The 25,080-nt window shown below is 45.9% G+C and overlaps 1 protein-coding gene across 4 annotated transcripts in view; it reads right to left on the reverse strand.

Moving 5' to 3' along the window:
• Window positions 1-25,080, reverse strand: part of DCAF17 (DDB1 and CUL4 associated factor 17) — a 426,798-nt gene that overhangs the window by 127,640 nt on the left and 274,078 nt on the right. For all 4 annotated transcript variants that reach the window (XM_078681578.1, XM_078681577.1, XM_078681579.1 and 1 more), the window contains one exon: window positions 24,197-24,306. In XM_078681578.1, the coding sequence (XP_078537704.1) occupies window positions 24,197-24,306 (110 nt within the window). The remainder of the gene's footprint in view (window positions 1-24,196; window positions 24,307-25,080) is intronic.

The following is a 25,080-nucleotide window of genomic DNA, read 5'->3' on the forward strand; positions in this document are numbered from 1 at the left end:
GTATCTGATCATCTAATTTCCTTATGAATGTTTTTAATTGCTCCCTGTTTATTATTACATCTTGATTTTTTTATACTGATTTATGTTCCAGTGATCTTGTTTCTCCTTCATGTTTTTTTATTACTGGTTTATATGCTGACCTTTTTTCCTTAATTTCTGGTTCTACCTTTATATTGTTTACTGTTTTTACTCCCTCCTTTTGGTCTCTTTTTGATTTCTTATGGATGATTTCTGGTGACATCTGTTTGCTTTGCATGGATGTGCTAAGGCCCCCGTACTATCTGATGTATTTATTTCTGGGCTGTTTGATTCTACCTTTGAGGTGTTTTCAACCTGGTCATTGCTGTTTTTGTTCAACTTTTGCGTAAATATTGCATAAATTTGACTTTTTTCCTTCCTAACTTTCCGCGCTCGTTTGCGTTGTCTTTTTGTTTGGTTGTCTAGTAAACCGGGTGAAGCAGGATTTTTTTTTTACTGTGCTCTTTTCCATCATCATTTGTTTCATTTCCTTCCATTATTTTTATACTATCATCATATTGAGTGACTGGCCTCCTGTTTTCTTAGGGGAGAGGTGTGGCGCCGTGGCCAGGGCGACTGCCGCTGGAATCTGGGGATCAGGGTTCGATCCCCGGCTCCGGCGGCAGGTTAGCCCAGCACCATGTGACTCTGGGCAATAGCTCGCTTAATCTTCCCGACGGCCCCCAGCGCCTAGAGACCCTTACGGGTGATTGTGCGCTTTACAAATGTGGACTTTTCTTGTACCGGTGTCCCAATTTTTCCACCAGTGTGTTCACGGGCCAATATTTCGTCTGTTTTTCTTGTTGTTTGAGCCACTCGTAGAATTTCAGTCAGTATTTCAGGGAAGGACGCCAGTTTGTCAATTATTTGGCCACATCCACAACTTTGATCCAGCGTTTTATATTTGGTTTGAGTATCTTTATTGTTTCCTTTTGTGATTTGTGCAGTAATTATATCCAATTTTCTATTTATTGCTGAATGTGGACTGCAATTAGATTCATTAAATCTACTTGGACGTCGAATTTATCCGATTGGCTGTTTAAGACATTAATTGCTTGCTGTAGACTTCTTAGCAGTGATTCACTCCAAGTGGTTGACACTGTGTTGTTAGGTTGCACCAAGATCCCAGATATTGAGTCAAATCCACTGACTGAGGAAATCGTGATTGGTGACTGTGTTTTTACTTTTTCTTGTGGTTGTCCACATTTCTCATTATTTTGTTCCTCCCATCCGTTGAAACTGGATGTGAGTTTAATCAGGGTGGAGACGGACCCCCCTTCTTCCCCAGTTTTCCTTTTTTCCAACGGGCTGGCTTCTATGCTTTTCCCTTGCCTATTTGCCCATGAATCCTCTTCCCTTTGTGTATAAAGTTCTAGGGCCTCAATGAGTTCTTTTTCCTCAGAAATTGAAAAGGATCTAGTCCAATCTATCTTTTGGACGTTGTCTTGGGACTCGATTTGACTTTTGGGGTTATTACATTTGTTGGTTTTATTGGGCTTTGTAGGCAAAGCGCCTCTTCCGTGGGTGCATAAATTGCCACCATCGGATCCTTTAAAAAGTGGAATTTCTGTTTCATGTCGTTCCCCCGAACTTAAACGGGCCTGGTGTTAAAAGTGGAACCAGTCTCTTTTTTTGTAGTATGGGTTCCTCTTTTATTTTACTTTTGTTTGCAAGCAGGGTTAGATCTTTTGTAAGCACTCTTCTCCTGATTTTGCGTGTAGGTGCTTGGCGAATTTTCCTGAACTCATATCCCCTGTACTTTACTTAGTCCAATGCTTGTGTACTTTTAATGCGTTTTGTTTTCTTTCCTTTTCTTTTTGTTTACTTTATTTTATCTGCCTGTGCCTTATTCCCTTATTCCGGTCGTTTTTTTTGTGTCTTACTCTTTAATGTGTATTGAAAGTCCGAAGGTAATAAAGGTAACAGGTGTTACCAGGGGGTGGCAGATGCGTGGGGCGGGAGGGATGCAGAGCTTTCAATAACTACTCACCCCCTCCCCGCTCAGAAATTCGATGCTCCTGAGAGTCAACCCCCTTTGTCGGCCTGAGATTGGTTCCTGGTAAATCCAAGCAGGCTCTTTGTTGTTAGCTCCCCCTGTTCTGAAGTTGCCTTTTGTATCCCGCGCTGTTCTGCTTTTGACTTTGTATTGAGTGCTACTCTCCTTTACACCCCTTTAAACTTGTAGCTGAGCGCTGTTCTCTTTTTACTTGACTAAGCGATTGTCCTATGCGCTTGGTACTAGATGCTGCTCTTCTTTAAGCTTCTTTGAGTTTCAGGGTTTGGGCTTTCAGCTGCAAGATTGCAAGTGCTGCAAGTTGGCAGTGGTCTCCTTTTAGGCTTTAGGCTTTTCAAACAGTCATGCTGTAATTCAGCAGAAGTGTGGGAGGGTCGTGAAGGTCGTGAGTGGAACATAATAAGGGCAATTTGCAGTTTGCAGTGGTGGTGTGCGCTATGCAAATGAAGCGTGTGCAGAATGATATAAAAACGAAGACCCAAGGCTGGGTCACGCTGAGTTCAAACGCACTAGCAGCGGTGAGAGGCAGAGGTGAGAGGTGGGTGGGGTCGCGGGCCACGACGCAGCAGGCAGGCGAGCCACACTCTCTCTCCCCTCTCGCCATCTGCCCGTCTCCACCTTCTCCCTTGGCCTCCTACCTTTGCCTCCCTCTCGCCGCTACCTGGGCCATGCCGGAGTCGTGCCAGGTGCTGGAGGCCGGGAGCCGCCGCCGCTCCGCTCTGCTTTTCGAGTCCTTTCGACTATTAGGCTCCTCAGGCACCTTACAGGCTTCCTGTGCTCGCTGCTTCGCCTCTCCAAGCCACTCGCCACTTGCCTCGCCTCACCTCGCTCGTTTGCTCGACATATCATTGCAAAAATTAAACAACAGGTCCCAGAATGCAAAGTGATCTAGGTCGAAACACAGGACCGGCGTTAGTTGCTGCACTTGACATTCGGCTACTTACCAGTTATGCCACTGTTCTGTTCTGAGAGAAGGCTTTGGGGGAACATAGCTTGAAGATTGAGAGTAATAGTGTCTTATGCACCTAAATGAAGGGTGTAGTGGATTGACCCAAAGGAACAGTTACAGAAGACTGAGTTCAGAAAGTGCTAATGACACTTAAAGGGAAGGGGTGCTTCAGAAGTCTGGAGTGTAATGAGTTGTGACTAAAGTTAAGGGATACTGCATATTCCAAAATGGAGTCAATGGTACACAGTTTGAAGGTGGGCATGCTTTAAACAATACTACAGGAGCATATGTGGAGGACCGATTCAGTGGAGAGAGGATGCTGCTAGAATCTGGATGATGGGATCAGTAGAATATTCAAGATCTTGAAAGCAGGGTGGTATATGAAAGAGTGCTGCAGAAGGCAGGAAAACTTATGGTGCGTGGAGGGAGAGAATTGCTATTGGAGTTTGAAAGGAAATTAATCTGTGCGGGAACCTGGAGGCATGGAGTGGTGACAGTTTAGGATGCTGGCAGGGGCCAGAAGAAAGTGTTGGTAGAAGAATCCTGCATCCAAGAATGGGGAACTCATGGTCATTTGAGTTTGGACAGTTAGCTTAATTTACAGTTTCTGCTTCTACTGGGCACAGTTGGTTTGCTTGGACTTGATAGAGCTTACAAGCTACGGCAATACGTCTACTGGTGTATCATGATTAGTCACACAAAGTGTCATACATAAGAGATGGAAATGTCACATATTAGTACAGCACAAGCATAGAAATGTCACACACAAGCAGCCTTAAAAGTTGGCAGCTATGATCCTCATTATGAGGAACAAAAAATAAAAGTTGAATAGCAAGCTGTGTTTTTTACTGCATATGAACCGAGTTCCTTAGCCAAGCCTCACTGTAGCCAAGCTCGTCTGCAACCAAACATGTTTCATGGTGTGGAGGCAACAAAACCAGGAAACAACAGGAGTTCAACAGCGCAAGATCGTATCATCAAGAGGAATGGGGTCGCCCACCTTCAAGATTGTGTTAACCAGTGTCTGCCGAGACCCAGTGACGGCCCAGCTTGAATAAGCAGCCTGTCTGGGCGCCTGGGTCATGATTTGTAAAGGTGGCCGCCACAGAAGGAAGAACAAGCATGGAGACGGTACCACTGAGTAACCGAGGCACAGCAATACTGACACACAGCAGATCTCCCCCATTGAAGCAGCTCCGGTCAGACCACAACAGATGGTAATTTCTGGCTACAGCTAAGCGAAATTAAAAGAGCGTGCCTTAAAGGTATGAAGATTCTAGAGAGGCGAGGCCGGCACCGGACACGCCAAAGGTATGGCGGTCGAGCAGGCCCCGATGACCAAACAGGGGCAGGCTTGTCGCGCATAATGACGCCACAGGCCCGCCTCGCCTATCATTGGTCTGGGGGTTTCTGGTGCGCGCCATGGAAGTGATTACAATCGCTTCCGGGTCGCGCGTCCGAACAATGCCAGGGTGGTTAGAACCAGCCTGGCCTCAGGTATGGGGGGATAATAAAAGGCTGGGGAGCAGGAGAGTCTGTCTCTTTGCTCTCCGCTCTCCAGACCGCCATATGCTTTACCAGCCTCGATAGGAGGCTGTCTTTTAATTTCTGTTCTTCTTTTCTTTAAAGGTTCGTTGGATCCAGCAGCTCGTCGAAACAAAAGCCGATCGTGGAGTTGGACGGGCTTGTAGCGGGGATCGGTGCCGCAACGATATCGTCAGGTGTGCTGGCGGGAAGCGCTCAGATACCCTGGGGTCGAGTACGCTCTTTAAGGATCACCAGAGCGGACACACTAAGGCGGTATTTGTGAGGCTGGAAGGGTGGAAGTACGGTGATCTTGGTCCGTGCTTTAAGGAGCTCCTGAGCGGAAACACTAAAGCAGTATTGGTGAGGCTGGAGGGGTGGGAGTACGTTGATCTCGGCTTTGGGCAGCTGGGGCAGGGACGCCGTGTAAAGTAAACGAGCGCTGAAGTAAACGTGAGTGCTTTAGGTTATTGTTATTGGGTTTTTGTAAAGCGCCTGAATCACGCGGGGGCATCTCCGCGCTGCCTAGTCCTTTTTTTTCCTGAGAGCGAGAGTTGAGGGTACCAGGGTGGATCAGCCATAGAGGAAGGCTCTAAGATGTTTCCTGAAAGTCAAGTATGAGGGAGACTTTCGCAGCTCTTCGGGCAGGGAGTTCCAATATTTGGGGCCTACATACGAGAAGGCTTTACCTCCCAAGCGATTACGGTAGATTTGTGGGATCACTAGTAGGGCTTTACTATTTGACCTCAGATTGCAGGCTGATGTCCATCTGCAGATTTTGGCTTGTAGATATTTTGGGCCAGTTTCCCTCATGGCTTTAAAGACCAGGCAGCAGGTCTTGAAAAAAGCTCTTTTCTTTACCGGCAACCAGTGTAGTTCCTTGAGTAAGGGGAGTGAAGGGGTACCCGGTATACGATTCAGGACCATCCCTGCTGACGTATTTTGAATCACTTGGAGCTTTGCGAGCTGTGTGGTTCCTACTTCAGCCAGCAGTGCATTCCCATAGTCAGTCCTACTGATTACCAGGGCTTGCACCACTGTTCTACGATGGCTATGGGGCAAGTATGGAATGATTTTCCGCAGCAGTCGTAGGCTGTAGTAGCATGAGCTTACAATGTTACTCACATTTTTCTTTATGGACAGGTCCTCGTCAAGCTGTATGCCTAAGCTTTTCACAGAGTTTGAAGGGACTGGAGCGGCCCCCAATTCGGCTGGCCACCAGTCCTCTAGCAAAATTTCCTGTCTTTTTCCAAGAAACATCAGCTCCGTTTTCTCCGGATTTAGTTGGAGACAGGACTCAGCCATCCAGCTAGCGATAGCCAGCATTCCTTGGGCAAAGCGTGTTCTTTCCTCTTCCAGATTTTTCCCGATTGGGAAAATCAGTTGAGTGTCGTCTGCATATGAGACGACCTCAAACCCATAATGCCGCACTATTCTCGCTAATGGGGCCATATATATATTGAAGAGGGTCGGACTTAAACAAGAGCCCTGTGGGGCCCCTCTCTCCAATAGGTATTTTGATGATTTAAATGGACCCATGATGACCTGTTGCTTCCTATCCGACAGGAAGTGGACCAACCACTTCAGTGCCAGGTCCCCGATCCCGCAGTCCTGGAGCCTCTCCCCCAGCAGTCGATGGGACACCGTATCGAATGCTGCGGAGAGGTCCAGTAGAATGAGCATCACCGATCTCCCTTCATCCAGTGTACGCCTGATGGAATCCGTGACAGCCAGAATAGCTGTCTCTGTGCTAAAGCCCGGCCGGAAGCCGAACTGCGATATGTCCAGAATGTTGTTGGACTCCAGATACTGGCTCACTTGGCTGTTAATGTGAGCCTCCAGTATCTTTGCCAGCAAAGGGAGTAGTGATATAGGTCTGTAATTACTTAATTCTGCTGGATCGGCTGAGGGTTTTTTGAGGATTGCGCGTACATGGGCCTCCTTCCATGTCATGGGAATGTAGCCGCTGGCCATTGAGGAGTTCAGAATCTCCTGAATGTGCGGCGCACAACTGGACGCACTCATGGCCATGACATAAGGCGGACAGACGTCACTCGGGGAACCGGATTTAGCCATTTGCAGGTGTTGGGTGACTTCCTGCCGTGAAATGGGCTCAAACTGGTTGATACCCATGACTGGCTTGCCGTTGGGGGTAGGTGTGGGCACTGTTTATGTAGGAAGCGGCAGACTGGATCGGGAGTTTTTTACTTAGCTCTGCTAATCAAAGCCGTAGCAAGCAGAGCATAGCAAGCAGAGTGCACAAGGCATCGAATTTGGAGAGCACTGCAGCGCGTGCAGGCGGCAGGCTAATTCGGGAGTGTAACCCCCTGGGAAACAGTGCTTTGTGACTCGGTGGAGGGGCGCGCCTATAACACTTGTGGGGCAGGGTCATTTTTTAAGCAGGCCCATTGCATGGTTGCAATAGTTGCATGAGATGTGCACATGAATAAGGCGAAGGAGGTAGTCAACAGCATATAGCAACACAGTTCAAACTTGCCCGGGGTGCTGCAGCAGGCACCCATTAACATAAAGGGGTGCAGGTGGTTAAAGCCCTATTATTTAGGCATTACAACAGTTTTTCAGCCACAATCAGAGGCTTCACTTGATTTGTTTTGTATTATAGAAACAGGAATACTTTGTGGGGCGTCAGTGGAATAACAGCTAGGGTTTGAGGACAAGTACGACGGTGATTTCCAGTACATACGGCGGCCTGGTTGGGGACACAGACAGGCTTCCACCGCTTCCGGGAGCCACGCGGGTTTGAAAATACTCCCTGACCCACTGGATTGGCTGGTGTGCAGTGGCTCTGGTTGCAGGGGTGCCTGTGGTCTGTTGTGTACCTCCTACGTGCTTACGGTAAGGGCTTGGACAGTGTTCAAGGTCATTGGGGTCTGTAATTGTTATCATAGTGTTCTGATAAGAATAATGGCCAGTAAGGCAAAACGAGGTGAAAAGCCTTCTCGCATGGACAAGCTGTTGCAAACCATGATGCGCAAAATGGCGAATATGGAGGATAGACTGAAGAAGGTGGATGATATGGGGTTGGCTCTGGAGGATTTAAGGACAAATTAGACGGGCAGGAAGGGGTGGAAGAAAGGCCGAGGCGTACTATAGTGGCCCCTAAACGCCCCCCCTTTAAAAAAAAGAGTGGAGCCAAGAAAAGAACGGCAAACGGACCTGTTGTACCAGTGGCTCCTGGGCCAGTGCCGTGCCCCAGGGAAGAAGGGGAGAAACCAGGTCCATCAGGGGCTATCCCTCCGTTGGAGACAGGTGGGCAGACAATAGCGGAGGGAGGTAGTCCTCAGGCCCCGGTGGCCCCTATGGGTGGGGTTCCCATTGGTATTAGCCCACAGGCCCCAGTTGGCCCTATGGACAGAATCTCAAGTGGTAGTGGTCCAATCCCTCAGGATTTAGTGTGCAACCTGGCATTGGATCTCCCTTTGTTGGGGAAATTGGGAAATTGGTCTCCAGCAGCTGGGGCATCTGTTAGTGGTAAGAATTTGCTCGATAAGGCTAGGCAGATGGTGGCTCAGCTGGATTGTGGACAGGGGGATACACCACGGAACGAGGTGGGCCCTCCTTCCCCTGTCATCCCAGTGGGAGGGGCTGCTCCGGTGGAAACTAACAAGGAGCTACCTGCAAACGACCTGTGTGTGGACGGTGGAGAAGAAGCCGACAGAACCAGCTGGGGCAGCTCCAGTAGGTAAGCAACTAACGCTGCCGTGGGGGAGGCCCGCGCCAACAGGGAACACTTGGCTAGGCATGTCACACAAGAGGTTAAAGAAAGAATATGGAAAGGGAGCTATGTCAGTATGTTTTCTTTGTTTCTGGATGAAACGGAAAGGGAAGAGTCCAAGAAACAGAAGGACTGGATGCTCCCAAGGGAATGGACTAATGAATTACTAAAGTATAGAATTGAGGAGAATTTGACTAACTGGGTTAGAGGTTTTTCAACTTAAATGGCAATCATGGCAGACCGTTTCCCCAATATGCAGGCAGAAATGGCATGCTACCAGAACAGGATCACTGGGGAGCATGACAAATATGGTGGGGTAGGATGGAAAGAAGATGAGAGCAAATGCGTCTGACCCCTCATTATCTTGGAATCAAATTGATATGATCGCCTGGTTAAACCATTTTGGCTGTGGGTCTCAAGAAATTCCCAAAGTTCAGCCCTTTCAGTCCTTTCGGCCACCACTCCCCTGCTAGTTCCAGCAGTGGGGAGGGGGTGAAAAGGGTCAGGTTGGGACTTTAATAGGCGCGCATGTACTAGACCCGCAGGCACATGTAAGTTCAAACATGCATGCTCTTTCTGTGCCAATCCATCTTACCTTGAGTCCAGGTGTTTCAAAAAGACAAAGGACAAAGGGAGAAAAAACAGGAATGAAGGTAACGCGCCACAGATAACCTGCACGCCCATTAGTGTTACGGCATTGACACCATGGTTAAACAGATATCCTTATCATTCAACTGCAAAGTTGTTGATAGATGGTTTCAGTTATGGTTTTAGGATTCCAGAACCAGATTATGTAGGAACCACAGAATGCAAGAGTCAGCTCTCTGTAAGGGATAACCCAAGTGTGGCAGCAATGAAAATTGAAAAGGAGTTGCGCTCAGGTAGAGTAGCAGGGCCTTTTGACTGCATCCCAGTAAGGAATTTTGTCTGTTCTCCTTTGGGCGTGGGGTTCCTAAGAAAGAGAAGTGGGAATACAGGTTGGTTCATAACCTATCTGCTCCTATGGGGAAATCCTTGAATGATGCTATCAGTGAAGAGTTGTGTAGTGTAAAATATTCATCTTTTGACCAAGCGGTGGAGATGCTCAGGTGTTTGGGTCGAGGCGCATTGCTGGCAAAGTCAGACATTGAGTCAGCCTTTCGCTTGCTGCCGGTCCCTCCATCAGACTTCCACCTTCTGGGTTTCCAGTTCCACTTTTGGAATGGGTTTTAGGCAAGTGACAGGGCACCGATATGTTTTGCACTACCTTGATGACTTCCTTCTTTTGGGGTCACCAGGCTTGCGGGAGTGTGGGTGGGCGCTGCAGGAATTTTGCGTGCTCATGCAGGCTTTTGGGGTCTCTTTGGCACCAGGGAAGGGTGAACAACAACAATAGAGTTTTTGGGGATTGAGCTTGACTCCATACAAGGTTGATACAGGTTGCCTGAAGAGAAGATCATTAAATACAGGGCAAGGTTGCAGCAATGCTTGGCTAAAGATAAAGTTACCTTACATCAGCTGCAACAAACAGTAGGGCAGCTGAACTTCACTTTGCGGTTAACCCTATGGCCAGACCATTCTCAAGAGCCATCGCACAAGCCATGTCAGGCCTCAAAGAAAAACACCACCACACCAGGTTGTCAGCTGAGGTTCGGCAGGATATGCAGATTTGTTTGGCATTCCTGCAGGACTTCAGTGGCATGGTAGTGTGGCCCGGTCCGCTCACCACTTCCGCAGAATTGGGTTTAATGACTAACGCTGCGGGTAGCGAGGGATTTGGCGCTATACTCGGTACTGAGTGGGTGGCACAACGATGGCCGACATGGTGGGTGCAGAGCGGCTTGACAGACAACATTGGTTTTTTGGAGCTGTTCCCCATCTGGGTGGCATTGTCAGTATGGCCAGAACAATTGCGTAATCAATATGTGGTATTCTGGTCAGATAACATGACTGTAGTGGAATGCATCAACCAACAAGCAGCACGGTGTAAGATGATCCTCCATTTGTTGAAGGAAATAGTCTTGTTATGCACGAGATTGAATATGCAATTTAGGGCTAAACACGTTCCAGGGGTACTGAATCATGCTGTTGATGCACTCTCTCGCTTCAAGATGCAGGTTTTCAGGGCACACCTCCCGAATGCAGCTGAGACCTCCACACGCTTCCCAGAACTACTTTGACAGATTGGTGCCCCCAGCTACCGGACCTCGTGGCAGCCAGTCTAGCCAGTCTAGCACCCAGGACCAGGAAGGCATATGAAGGGGCGTTTAGGGGCGTTTTTGGGAAAGGATGGGTCTAAGAGGTGGCATGACATGGGAGCGGTTCTTGCTTACCTGGGGGGTTTGCATGAGGAAACCCCCCAAACCCCCCCCGTCAATGGCGGCTGCTAGGCGACATATTGCAGCAAGCTCTTTCTTTGCACAGGTTAAAGGAGAAGGGTATCCCACCAATAGTTTCATGGTCACAAAAGCTTTGAAGGGGTGGAGGCGCCTACAAGGAGCTGAACCAGACACAAGGCGGCCACTCCACAGAGGAAGCTCAGTTGTTCAGCGCCGCCTTTACGTTGGCTTTCTATGGTGCGCTTAGAACTGGGGAGCTGGTAGCAAGAAATAAACAAGACGGGCAGGGGGGGGTCTGCAGCATGACCGTGTTAAGATCCAGGGTGACTACTTATTGATATCTGTTAAGAGGTCTAAAACTGATCAGGAGGCCCGAGGGGGGGGGGGGGTGCTACATCAGGCACGTGGTAATCCTTGCTGCCCCATCACAAACTTGGAGGCATTTCTGAAGGGGAGAGCCAGGGACAAGGGGGGGCCATTGTTAACGCATGCTGATGGAACCCCACTCACGAGATTTCAGTTCAAAAGAGTCATGGATATGGCAGTACAGAGGGCAGGTCTGGACCAGAGTTGCTTTGGAACTCATTCATACAGGTTGGGGGCTGCCACCGAAGCGGCAGCAAGAGGTTTTTACAGGAGGGACGTGCAAAGAATTGGCAGGTGGTCCTCCAATTGTTACAAGCGATATGTGCGGGTGCATATGCCCTGAGTGCGACATGGGCCCTGTTCTGATGCTTGTTTTTCTTCTCTGCTCAATTTTCAGTTTCTCACACCTGTCACCCAGGGGGGAAACCAACGGCAGCACAGCAACAATTGGCGACAGGACATGTACACGCCCTCAGGGAGGGACCACATGTCGTTTGGGTGGTCGGTCATTCGTACGTGAGGCGCTTGAATAATTTTTTCCTTACAGGCAATTATGAGTCCATAGCAAGGCAAGCTGGTTTTAGGATATCATTTCATGGACATGGTGGTCTCCGCTTCAGTCAATTCAGGGGTCTTTTGTTAGACTTGCTACACAGGAGGGGTAGTCTTCCCAGCATTATTATCCTACATTTGGGAGGGAACGATATGGTAAATCTGGGTAGAAGGGGGCTGGTAGAGACTCTACTTACGGAAGTGGGTTGGCTAGCGAGGGCATGCCCAGGTTGCACCATAGTCTGGTCACACATGGTTCCAAGATTTCAGTGGCGGGTGAGTCTGTGAGGGCACTGAACCATTCGGTAAGGAGGATTAATAATAAAATGGGGAGACTTTTTAGGGCCCCGCATTTGCAAACGATCACCCATGGGTGCATCATGGGGGGAGTCATGCTTCTTAAAAGATGGCGCCCATCTGTCTAAACTGGGTAACCAAATCTCCGTGGAAAATCTACTAGCTTGGTTGGGTGGCTTTAGAGATAAGGCATGACCTTCCAGTGAGCATAAGGGGGGGGGCCTGATAGTCGGTCAACTATGCAGGCCTGTGGCGGTAAGGTCGTGATTGGTGATCAGTAAATTTAAGGTCCTTAGAGGGTGGCGTCATTCTTGAATGGGGTCGCCCAAGGGGGAGGGACAAGTGGTGTCTCATAGAACTCCAGGGGCAGTTACAGTCAGTTGGTTGGATGGGTGCGGGGGAGTGGGAGTTACGCTTTCCAGTAGGCTGGTTGGCCACCCCGCACGTGCACAATGGCACAAGTAAACGGCGCATAACTGCAAGGGCCCCTTATGGAGATAATCTACAGCGCGTACGAGGGTGACCGGGGCGAGAAGTACCCACACGGTGAACGGGCCCTCTGCGCATGTGCACTCCGGTTGGAGGGCGGGCATAATTTGATAAGGATCTGACGCCAGTTACTGACCTTGCCATAGGCTCAAATAGTGCTTTGCAGAAAAGTAAATGCTATTATGATTATTTTTAATAATGTATGGTTTGATTCGGATAGGAATATCTTTGTATTAGAGATATGTTAAGGTTAGCAATATGACATCTGTACCTACCAATGTAATCAATGTAATATAGTGTTTTCTGCGTATTATGTAAATAATGTATAACATTTTGTTTTTAAAATGTCATGTTAATAAATACGGCCACGGGGTTTGTTTCACGACTCCCTAATTCCAAAAACTCAATTCTAGTAGTAAACATGTTACTATCTGGGGGTACTGAGAAGGGAGGAGGGGGTCTAGGCAGTACCTGACCATATAGAGAGGTGGGGCCGGCATCGGACACGCCAAAGGTATGGCAGTCGAGCTGGCCCCCGATGACCAAACAGGGGCGGGCTTGTCGCGCATAATGATGACGCGACAGGCCCCCCTCACCTACCATTGGTCTGTGGTCTTCTGGTGCGTGCCCCGGAAGTGATTACAATCGCCTCTGGGTTGCGCATCCGAACAACGCCAGGCCGGTTAGAACCGGCCTGGCCTCAGGTATGGGTGGGGATAATAATAGGCTGGGGAACGGGAGAGTCTGCTTCTTTGCTCTCCGCTCCCCATACCGCCATATGCTTTACCAGCCTCGCTAGGAGACTGTCTTAATTTCCCCTCCCACCGTCCCCTAAGAGCAGGATTGATAGAGTGTATTGTTGTATAGTTTTATTTCTAGGTGGACATCGTCAAGTTTATAAAAGTCATTGTTGATGTTTTCTTCCTAGGTTGACAGTAGATGACGTTTCCTTTACAGGAGTGTTTTACTGTCATATTTAAGTTCTATTCCTCGGTCAGGCTGTAAGGTCATGATTGGTGATCAGTAAATTTAAGGTCCTTAGAGGGCGGTGCCATTCTTGAATGGGTTCGCCCAAGGGGGAGGGACAAGTGGTCTCTCATAGAATTCAAGGGGCAGTTACAGCCAGTTGGCTGGATGGGTGCGGGGGAGTGGGAGTTACGCTTTCCAGTAGGCTGGGTGGGCACCCCCCATGTGCACAATGGCGCAAGTAAATGGCGCATAACTGCAAGGGCCCCTTATGGAGATAATCTACAGAGCGTACGGTGGTGACGGGGCGGGGAGCAATGTTCCCTCTAATTTTTTTCCTCTGTGTGCGGCAGTGGAGGGTCTCTGTGCGCTGCAACCATGGCTATGTGCGCCAGGAATCAAACCGCATGTGCCTGCGACGCCAAATGGCACTCAAAACATTTACTTTAAAAAGTGAAAAGATAGTGCTTTTTCACACATACAGCGCCATAATAAGGGTCTTAAGGGCAGTTTGCAAATTGGATAAGCACGCCATGACATGAATTGGTTACACTGGCAAGTACACTTTTCAAAAATGGATACCCTAAGGAGTGAAATGCTTTTGTTCTGTACACATACTGAAATTGTGGATTCAAAGCTGCTGTCAAATGAAGGAAAAAGGAAGCACTGTGAAATAAAATAACTGCCTAAGATCACACAGTTTGGTCAAGTGGGGAAGCCGGCAGTCTGTGTTACATCAAAGAGTATGCTTTATATTTAACTATTTGATGGGCTACATCAGTACTGTACATTAAATAAATACACTAATCACGTGTCAAATCAAGTTGTGCAGGAAGCCATTCCAGAAAAAAGTACAACGTTAAAGCAAAGTAGGTTGCTTTATTTTAATGTTAACATCACGGACTTCCCCGACGTATCTTGGCGCCCGATTTTAGGAGAGGCTGACCAGCGCAGTGTGTGTTTACTGAAATGCTATGTATGCATTAAAAAATCCGGAAATGCCTCATCCATTCCTGTTTGGAAGCCGGGGACCCCCAAGCAATTTGTACAGCTTAAATTTCTTTTTAAAAACGCCTTTTGAAGCAGAGGCAATTTCAAGAGGGAGACAGCCTGAATTGGGTCTATTGGCATGGACATGTATGCATACAGCAGTGTATTATTTATTGGTACGCAAGGGCTTGTGGAAAGTGAGCAATCAGACAGCACGAAAATCTGTGCCCTTTTTCTTCCCTCTGTTCCCCTCGCTGTCCCCATGCTCTCTCTGCCAGGTCTTTTCTTCTGTACCCCTCGCTGCCCGTGTCTCTGCCCAGTTTTCCCTTCTGTTCCCCTCGCTGCCCCCGTGCCTCTCTGCCGGTTCTGCCTTCTGTTCTTAGCTGCCCCTATATTTCTGTATTCTGCCTCCTTGCCATTAATTTTTTGTGCCTGTCTGCCCTCTGTGCCACTCGTTTTTCTGCCCCTTTTGCCTTCTGTTCCACTTGTTTTCCCTCGCTTTTTGTGCCTTTCTGCCCTCTGTTCCACTCGTTTTTTGTGCCTTTCTGCCCTCTGTTCCACTCGTTTTTTGTGCCTTTATGCCCTCTGTTCCACTCGTTTTTAGTGTCCTTATGCCCTCTGTCCCACTCGTTTTGTGTGACTTTCTGCCCTCTGTCCCACTCGTTTTGTGCCTTTCTGCCCTCTGTCCCACTCGATTTTGTGCCTTTATGCCCTCTGTCCCACTCGTTTTTTGTGACTTTATGTCCTCTGTCCCACTCTTTCTGCCCTCTGTCCCACTCGTTTTTTGTGCCTTTATGCCCTCTGTCCCACTCGTTTTGTGTGACTTTCTGCCCTCTCGCATTCAGTTCCGCTCGTTTCCCACCCGCGCTGGCCTCTCGTATAAGTATTGCTGATAATCATAGCCCATTCACGGGCTCCGATTAACAACAATACTTAAACAAAAGGCCACAGTCTGCCTCGTGCTTTACTAACAAAAGCGTAGACACTTTCCAAACACAGCGTGTGCTAAAGTACACACTGTGTTTGGAAAGTGTCTACGCTTTTGTTAGTAAAGCACGGGGCAGACTGTGGCCTTTTGTTTAAGTATTGCTGTTAATCGGAGCCCGTGAAGGGGCTCTGGTTATCAGCATTACTTAAACAAAAGGGCACAGTCTGCCACGCTCCCACACAGCCGCAAGCGCCACAATCGCCACAAACCCCACCAGCCCCCCGCCTCCTTACCTGCACTCCTCACGCCCGCTCCGCCGCCACCGCCACCCCACGGAAAAGTGCCTCATGATCGCGCCGCTTGCTTTTTAAAAGCAGCGGGCGGCGCGACTCTCTAGCGACGTCCTGTGTGCGCGCTCCACGCTAGGTGGTGCGCGCTGACGTCAGGGGAGGTGCGCGCGGCCTAGAGAGAACGGTGGGGGGGAGTACTCTCACAGTGAACGAGCCCTCTGCACATGCGCACTCCAGTTGGGAGGACGGGCATAATTTGATATGGATCTGATGCAAGGTACTGACCTTGCCATAGGCTCAAATAGGGAGACGCAGAAAAGTAAATGCTATTATGATTATTTTGAATAAGGTATGTTTAGATTCAGATAGGAATATCTTTGTATTAGAGATATGTTAAGGTTAGCAATATGACATCTGTACCTACCAATGTAATCAATGTAATATAATGTTTTCTGTGTATTATGTAAATAATGTATACAATTTTGTTATTAAAATGTTATGTTAATAAATACGGCCAGGGGGTTTCACGACTCCCTAATCCCAAAAACCCAATTCTAGTAGTAAACGTGTTACTATCTGGGAGTACTGAGAAGGGAGGCGGGGGTCTAGGCCGTACCTGACCATTTTGAAGAGGCAGTCGTTGCATAGGCCCATCAGCTCATGAGGGAGCTGTCTTTTCACACATGAGGAATATAGGTGACGACAGTGGGGGCCCGTTTCCAAGCAGTGTTGGGAGGAAGGTGGTGGGAGGGACGGGACGGGGTCTCATGCAAGCGATTGCATTGGAAGACTGCGGAAGATATGTGGTGTGGAGAAAAAGTGAGAATAGAAAATGAGAGATTTGCCTAACAAAGTTGGAAGAGAACACAATGAGAATGAATGAAATGAAAGTGGAAGAAAGGAAAACCAGTGCAAGAGTGACACTACAAAAAACTTTGAAAGGACTACTTGAAGTAACTCTGTCAAATAATGCTGTATTAAAAAAACAGAAAATGTATTTAGCAAAAATAGAGGGGGAACTGCAGGGGATAAGATCCCACATGCCAGATATGGTAAGACAAGTGCCGGACTGTGAGTCCCAATTACAGGCACAGGGGGAGGGCAATGGAGCTCTAATTGAAAGAGATCACATGGCAAAGATGGTAGAAAAAACCCCAAACCTAGACCCGGATATTCGTGGAAAAGGGCAGCCCCTTACCGAGAAACAACCCAAAGAGTGCCACCAGGTATACATAGCAAAGTGGCCTATGAGGGTAATAAGGAGAGTAGAACAGACTAGATGTAGTCAAACAAGTAGAGCAAGGGGCATAGGGAAAAAAGCAGTAAGGAAAGTGAGGCAAGCCATCGGGGAGGAATTGGGGGTGGAAAAGGAAAAAAGTACGAAGGATAAGGAAAGAAAGGAAGCCAACCGCCCTAGGAGTATATCAAGGGGAAAAACTCCAAAATGCCCGGTAAAATATGTGCCCCCACCCAAGATCAGGAAAACCCAGGGGAACGTAGATAGTATTAAACCCACAGTACAGCACAATGGGACGGGGAAACAACTGGGAGGAAACCTGCAGTCTTGGGTTACAAGGGAGGTACGACCTATTAGCTTAAACAAACAAGCAGAGAAGGCCAAGATGACAGAACCCCCGTTAGTAAGTAGGACAAGGAATGAGAAGAACGAGAACATGGAGCTGTACTTTGAACAAATCCCAATAAGAAAAGGGGGGAAGAAGCTAGGAAAAAGGCCGCCCCATTAGGTCTCAACTGCTGCAAGGATTTGCCAAATGTCAGAACCTGAAAGCTATAGGAACAAACGACCTAAGGGTAGTGGGCTTTAGACAAGCAAGAGAAGGGAAGGAGGTCACAAGAATCACAATATATTCCAATCTGGTAAAAGATATGATCAAGAAAGCAGCGAAGGAACTCCAGAAGGAGGGAATTAGACTACTAGATGAGAATGAGGTGTTTACAGAGTTAGATGAGAAAGGCGGGCAGGGAAGAAACTTCCTAAAAAATCATGCAGGGTTAAGAAAGAGACAGGTTATGTTTCGTGATCTTGAGGATGAGTATGGCACACCGCTAGGAAACATCCAAATAGTAGCAAATAATTCTAATATTGACCATTGGTGGGGAAATTGGAGTATTGAGTCTGGTCAGCCAGACCCCTCAGAGAAAGTCATGGAAGAACAGGGGGAGGAAGGTTGGCTAGATGACATCAAATAGGTAAAAGGTCAACCACATAGCATAAGATTAGTCTCCTGGAATGTAAATGGGCTAGGAAGTGAGGAGAAACAAAAAAGCATAAGGGAGCTGGGGGAAAACACAGAGATTATAAGTATACAGGAGACCTGGCTATGTGGTGAGACACCAACTTTCGATGGATTCTGCCAACTGAACCGACTAGCTAAGAAGTGTAGATTTGGGCGACCTGCGGGTGGAATAATGACCCTTGTGTCAACAAAAATAATGAATAAAGTAATTGACCTACCCGTGAAATGTAAATGGCTATTGGTCTGTAGAATACTGATATCAGGATGCATAAATATTACTACAGTCTTGATTATAAATGTGTATATGCAATGGGCCACCACTGAGCTATATGGGAAGGAAATGGCTCTGTTTAAAGAAGATATGGACTTTTTGTGTGAGACATATTGTGAGGACATAATTATACTACTTGGTGATTTTAATCATAAATTGCATCCTGAGAATGTAGATTGCTGTTTCCAAGATATATTAGAGGCTTATGAAATACCACAAGCTACTTTTCCATCATGTATAACAGGAGCAAAGGATAATCAGTTGATGAATTACTTGGGTGCCAAAAATCTCTTCTGCTTAAACGGAAGAAGCGAATTAGACTGTCCAGCAAAAAGAACCTTTAAACTGGGTGCTCAAACTTGCCCGATTGACTACATTTATCTGACTCCTTGGAACTTCCATCGATCCTCTGGGTTTAAGATTATAAATAGAGAAGGAAGTGATCACAACATGTTGGCCTTTGAGTTCCCCAGTGTTCAATTAGCACCTCGCACACTAGTCTTGGAACAACAGATGGAGTACCCCAGACGTTGTACAACCAGGCTAACAGAAGAATATGTCGCAAGATTAATAAATTTACAACGAAACCTAGACCTTGAGACTGCGAGTGGACAAACTCTGGAGTGGTACACAAGTAAGATCGAGGAGGTAGTCCAAATACTCAGTAAGGGATTAAAAGTTAGAAACGGTGGAAATACAAAAACTAATCAGAGTGATAGAAAGATGGGGAAAGTAACTGGTTGGTTTACAAGGGAATGCCAGGAGAAAAAAAGAGAAATCAGGAGGATGGCACGCCGTAACCCCGGAAACAGGGACCAGGATAGTAGAAAAGCGTTAGAAGTCCTAAAAAGAGAGTATAATATGCTAACTAGGAGGGTGAAAAGAGAATTTAAAGAAGGGTGCTGGTTAAAACTACTTGAGGCAATAGAAACAAAGAACCTACGCCAGTTTTGGAAACTAGTGCACTCAGCAGCAGACCGCCAGCCAGGGGCAATAAATTGTATAGTGGAGGAAGCAGCTTGGGAGGAATATTTACATGACTTGTATAGCCCGAGGACAGAGCGGGAAGAGAATCTGTACACAGATTGGAGCGGTCTGGTATTAGATATGAAACCCGACTTCTCAGTCACTGAGGTTAAAAAAACGTTAATGGGCTTGAACCTCACAAGAGCAGCAGGCACTGATAACCTTCCAGCACTGATAATTAAAACGCATCCAGACTGGTGGGCTAAATTCTTCGCAAACATGTTCCAAATTATTCTAGATACTGGGAAATTCCCTGATACCTGGAAAGTGGCAATAATACGGCCCATACACAAGAAAGGGGACATGTATAGCCCAAAAAACTTAAGATTAATTAATCTACAGGACATTGGGGAGAAGATCTTTGCTAAAATAGTACTTGGCAAACTAAAAAACTGGGTAGAAGCCAACCAAATCATCCCGGTAGAACAGGGGGGATTTAAGGAAGGGCATTCCACGGTGGACCATTGCTATGCTCTGTGGGCCTTGGCACGGAAGTCGATAAAACAAAGGGGGAGTATGTGGTGCTGCTTTGTCGACTTCCGTGCAGCCTTCGACTCTGTAGACCGGGGGAAACTTTGGGAGTGTCTGATTAAATACAATATCCCACGGCACTTATTCGAAATATTAAAAGAATTACACAGAGGGAACTGGGCCCAAGTAATAAAAGACACCCAGGGGGCACTCACAAAGAAGGTTGACATAGGAAATGGGCTACGTCAGGGTTGCGTCCTGGCCCCGTTTCTTTTTTCTATCTTCCTAGCAGATTTACCAGCAGTATTAGAGGTGGAAAAAAGTGCCAGCCCCAGAATGAGTGGCAGAAAGATCTCATGCCTGCTGTACGCAGATGATCTGGTTATTACTGACCAGACCGAATTAGGGCTGCAGAGGAAATTAAATGCTTTTAATGAATACTGCAAGAATAAACTGTTAACCGTAAATATGGATAAAACAAAGGTCATGTGCTTCGGGAAAGGGTCAAAGAGCTTTTGTTGGTATCTTGATAAAACCAAACTAGAAATAGTAAAACAATATAAATATCTGGGGCTATTGTTCGAGTCTAGTTTAAAATGGAACAAACATATGGAAAATCAGAATGCAAAAGATTCAGCATCCATCTGTGGTTTGAAAATTTTTTATAAAAACTTTGGTGATAGGTCACACAAACCCATGCTGGAAGCCTTTACAGCCATGGTCCCCCCACAAGTATTATATGGAGCAGAGGTGCTCCTTTTTAGCGGGAAAGGCGACTGGGACCAGGAAGAAAGTAAGGCCTTAAAAATGCTTTTGTCCCTACCAAAGTCTGCAATGGTGCAGGCAATTAGGCTTGAAACAGGAATTATAGGGTGGAATACCCAGGCCAAAATGCTGGAAACGCCAATCTCAGGGGGAAGATCAAAAGGTCTCACATTGGTGCAGTGAGGAGATCCGACAAAGTAGCCTAAGATGGGCAACCGAGGCAAAAAAAAAATAAAGGAAATAATGTGTTGCCTAAAGGTGGGGGTTACCCAAAATTCCTTAGAGGTTAATTTTACAAAAAGCTCTTTAAGAGCACAAGGAAGGGAACTTTCTAGAACACAAGATCTAATATATGTAAGAAATAAAAAATCCGTCCATAATATAATAAAGATATGGGAAGCCGACGTGGGGTATCCTTACCTGGAAGCCCTGCCGAACCATGGATTTAGGTGGGATATCTTAAAAATGAGAATTGGCATTATCCCCTGGCGATTGGAGGGGAGAGTGATGAATGAAATGATGTACCCGGATGGTATATGTAAATGTGGACTAGGGACCAAGTGCGGAACTGCGCACATATTACTGGATTGTCTTATGTGTATAGAAACGAGGAAACAGTTTCTGCGACCCTTATTTATAAAGTATGACATCAGAGCAAGAGCACAAGCAATCGATTTATTATTAAGAATGGAACATCTTGATATAGCAATTGCTCTTGGGTACTACTTGAAAGGAGTGAATGCACTGGCTAGGGAAAAGCTCAAGTAAGGTTAGTAAACTCCCCTTGTAATCTATATCTAGCAACACCGGAAGGATAAATCATGGGTGAGGCAAATTCAAATAGATTTAATATTGCACAGTAAAAGGATAAAGATCTTATTGTCTGTTTTAGAATGTACATAACCTTTTATACTTTTAAAGATTTTAATGATTTTTAGTAATGAAATCAAATGTCGAATAGAAGTAACAAAGCACAGTGTATAGAAGGAATGGCTGATTTTAATAAGGTCTGTATGAAATGTTTTTAGCTGATTTTGTATAGGGTTTTTATCCGATTGTTTAAAGACTAAGGTCTAAATAAACAGAGTTCTTCTCTTCTCTCCCAGTGCAAGAGTGATAGAGGAAGGGGACTGATGTCTCGATGGCCAAAAAATAGTTCCAGAAACATGGATGGAAACAGTACTTCAGTGACTGGTAACTGATAAGAGAAACACATGAGGACCACATGAACAAGCATTGGTAAATGCAGGAAACAGTATGCTACAGAAAATAAAAATGGAGGAAAAGTAAGTGGCAAGCACAGGAACCAATGAAAAGCAAGGAGGCAGGATGTTAGCCCCTATTAAGATTTATATTAAATACACTAGATTTTGCACACACAGCGCAATCGGATTGTTTATCCTTTGGTATCCCACATCTTAAATCTCTACCAACCCACCACGCTGGCATTGTCCTGAGTAGTTGCTGTGGCGGTAGGTGAACATCGGCTATAATGTTGCTAATTCTTGGCAGATGAGGGACATATGAAATGCAGGTGCCAACCTGATATAATGTTGGCTTTAAAATGTTGGTAAGTCTTGGTATTTTGGATATAGATGGCAAGATATTGTCAACCTCCCGTATATTGCTGGCCCTAGAACAATGTTGATTAATGAATGGCATATTGTGGGCATCCACAGCATGAGATGGTGATACATGGCCGTGAAATGAGAAACCTGCGTACTTGGTGGCAGTAGTACATCTGAATAATCAATTTAATTGACAAACTCATCTTTGGGCACGTAACATGCATTTACTAAAAATGAAAAGCAGTTATTTTAGGGTAAAAAGTTAGTTTTTTTATAGAAAGGAAAGGTTTTTGGTCAAGTGGAAGAAACTGAAATGCTCGACATTAGCTAAAAAGCTGAAGCTTAGGGACAAAATTACTGTATTTTCAACTTCAGAATCAAAGTATATTTAACATTAAGTTTGAGTGATAAGTACTACTGCCACCTTACAGCATAACCTAAAAGACCGGTAGCCCTGTACAGCGATTATCAGTCATAACATATAAGTGAGACTCTCCTTGAAAGTGACATTATTGAAAAATAAAAAAGTTAAATATAGATGTAAAGAAAGACGAGACACAAAATTACAAGACGTCGAAAATTAATGTACTGTACTGACAGCACCACCTGTGGCATTTTAGTATTATTTATGGTAATAATGCGTATAAATTCACCATTTTGCTGCACGTTCTCAAAATATACTTGGGCATGTGTCATGGCCCAAACACCCCTATCCCTTTTATAGGGATTCAGGTTTGCTTATCACACTATGAAAGTTTTCACATATTTTATGAAAATTGTGCAGTAAAATGCACCATTGACCGCATTTTTTTCAAAATTATCGCATGTGAAAAACCTCCCCATAAACCCACGCGCAGGAAGAAAGGCTTGTTCACATCACTCGGTGATGTAGTGGGCGGGTATTCACGTCCATTGCTTTCAAAGAGCTGTAGCCTTCGCTGGACACTTCTATCATTTCTACTAATGTTTTATTGAGTAAATGAGTTGTGTCCACTCTGCTCATTAAGGCCTTAGTTCAAATTAAGAAGCTGCAACCAGGAATACAAGAAAATGAAGATCCACAAGACTAATTTGAACAACAAATAATTTCTTTCAGAAGAAACAATGTAGATTAATTGAGAGGTGTAGACGAGAACCTCATGCACACTTCAGGGTATGATCTTTTCTGTGTTACAGAACAGAACCTGCCAAATCACCAGACATCAAATCACGATGGGCTTTCCACTGTTTGGCAATCTCCATCATGTAATAATAATATTTTCTCTAGATATTCCATACTCAATCTGCATCTAAAGTTACCCCTGGAATTTTACCTTTACTGAGGAGGGGGTATAACGGTTTCGTTGATGTGAATGTTTTTGTTTTTATCTACATCTAGAACATAGAAAAGGCATTCTTATTAAACATACGTAGACAACAGAAAATCACGTAGGAGGACAAAAAAGTTTTGAATCCAGGAGTGGATGATAAACGTATCTACTATCAAATGCTGATCACGGTTGCAGCCTGAGATTTGGGCTGGCACAGGGAAGAGGCTCTCAAGTTGGGTGGAAAGCTACAGATAGATGTCTAATGTATAGACGTGGTAGTTTCTAACCAAACAGTGTGCAAGTCTATCATGGGAACAGAAAAGGACCCAACCCTAAGTCTTCTGGTACACTGGAAGACAATGAAAGGATGGAGTATGAAGTATCAATAAAAGTAAACATCATGGATCAGTTGTATATGTATGTGGTGAATCATCAAAGAAGAACACTTTATGAAGGCATCGCCAGTGAGAATGCATGTGTTAGTTTTTAAGAAGCACAAACCTATCTGGAAGAAGTAACATAGTGTATATAGGAATGACAAACAACTCAAGAAAATGCACATAAGATTTCAAGGAGCGGGGGAGGGAGGAAGAAGGAGGAGTCCGTTGGACTGAAGGAGCTGTGTCTTTAATGATGGGGGAGCAGACGACTGCTTCACATACATGGTGGGTTGTTCATTTCCACTGATGTACAAACTTATCAAGTGACCTGTTTAAATTTGCATTTAGATCACAAACTTCTCATTTGCAAGTCAAACGCTTCAATCATTACCTACCACCACCACTGACTGGCGAGTCCACCTTACTGTCAATTTCTAATGAAAGAAAAAATGAGATCATTGGGATTCAAACAAGGAGATCTCTGCAGATATGTCTCAGCAGTGATAATGTGTTCTTAAGCAGGGTGTCATACTGCTTGGATTTATGTCAGTCAACCACAGAGATCTCCAACACCTACTCACAAGGGATGGCTTTACTGAAAATGGAAAACTTTCTAAGGGCCCCATTCATTACAGATGTTCCCCAGGGGCACACGTCTTGGTGAAGGGATGTGCAAAATATGTGCACCATGAGCAACTGATTCTGCTTACTTGATCTGATTGGGTCCTACGTGTATTACTCTGCCCGAAGCATCCGGATGGAAATAGATCCAGTCAGATTCCAATGAGCAACACTGCATGTCTTGCATCCCATTTTTTGCCTAAAGAGAACAGAGAATATTGTGAGCAATATTTGTTGAACTGTTAGTTTTTTTAAAGTCATAATATATTTTTATACAAGAGCCTCTGCATTTAATGTAGTTACCAGGCTGAGCTGGCGCTGGTTCAGTCCAATGGAATGTTTTCATGGTCAAAGAGAGGTGGGAACTGGCCTCTTTGATTCCCTCAATGATGGGGTGTGGAGCCCTGTTCGAAATGGTATGTCTGCTGAAATTCCTCTATGTTTTCCAGAACTACTCGCACATTCTCCCACACAGTTTCTTCAAAGAGCTGAAATCAATGATCTCAAACTTTTTGTGGATGGGTCAGACCGTTCAGGTTTCATTTGCAAAGTGTCGCCAGCCCCATATCAACAAGCATAGGCATAGCCAATAGGTCTTGCTTTTGGGACCTTGTAAGCATTTAGTTATGCAGCACAATATCCTTGGTGCACCAACATCAACTGTTGAATGGCTAAACACTTATAAGGTCCCAAAGGCGAGACCTATTGGCTATGCCAATGCCTGTTTTTCCTGGCAGCCAACCAAAGCCTAAGGAGGGGGAAACTAGACAGATGGAAGTATCAACCCGAACCTACAATGGAACCTTTCTAGTACTGGCCCAACCTCAAAAGGAGAGGAGAGGGGGAGGGGTGAAGAATCTGCATAAGATAGATTATAAACCATAAAAAGAGTTATCGGACACAGGGGATACTTCTTCCCGAGACACCTAATCTTAAGAAATTGCCTCAAAGCAGTACCCAACAGGCGGCACTA

The sequence above is a fragment of the Lissotriton helveticus genome, chromosome 3_1, assembly GCF_964261635.1.
Source record: "Lissotriton helveticus chromosome 3_1, aLisHel1.1, whole genome shotgun sequence".
NCBI classification, from domain to species: Eukaryota; Metazoa; Chordata; class Amphibia; order Caudata; family Salamandridae; genus Lissotriton; species Lissotriton helveticus.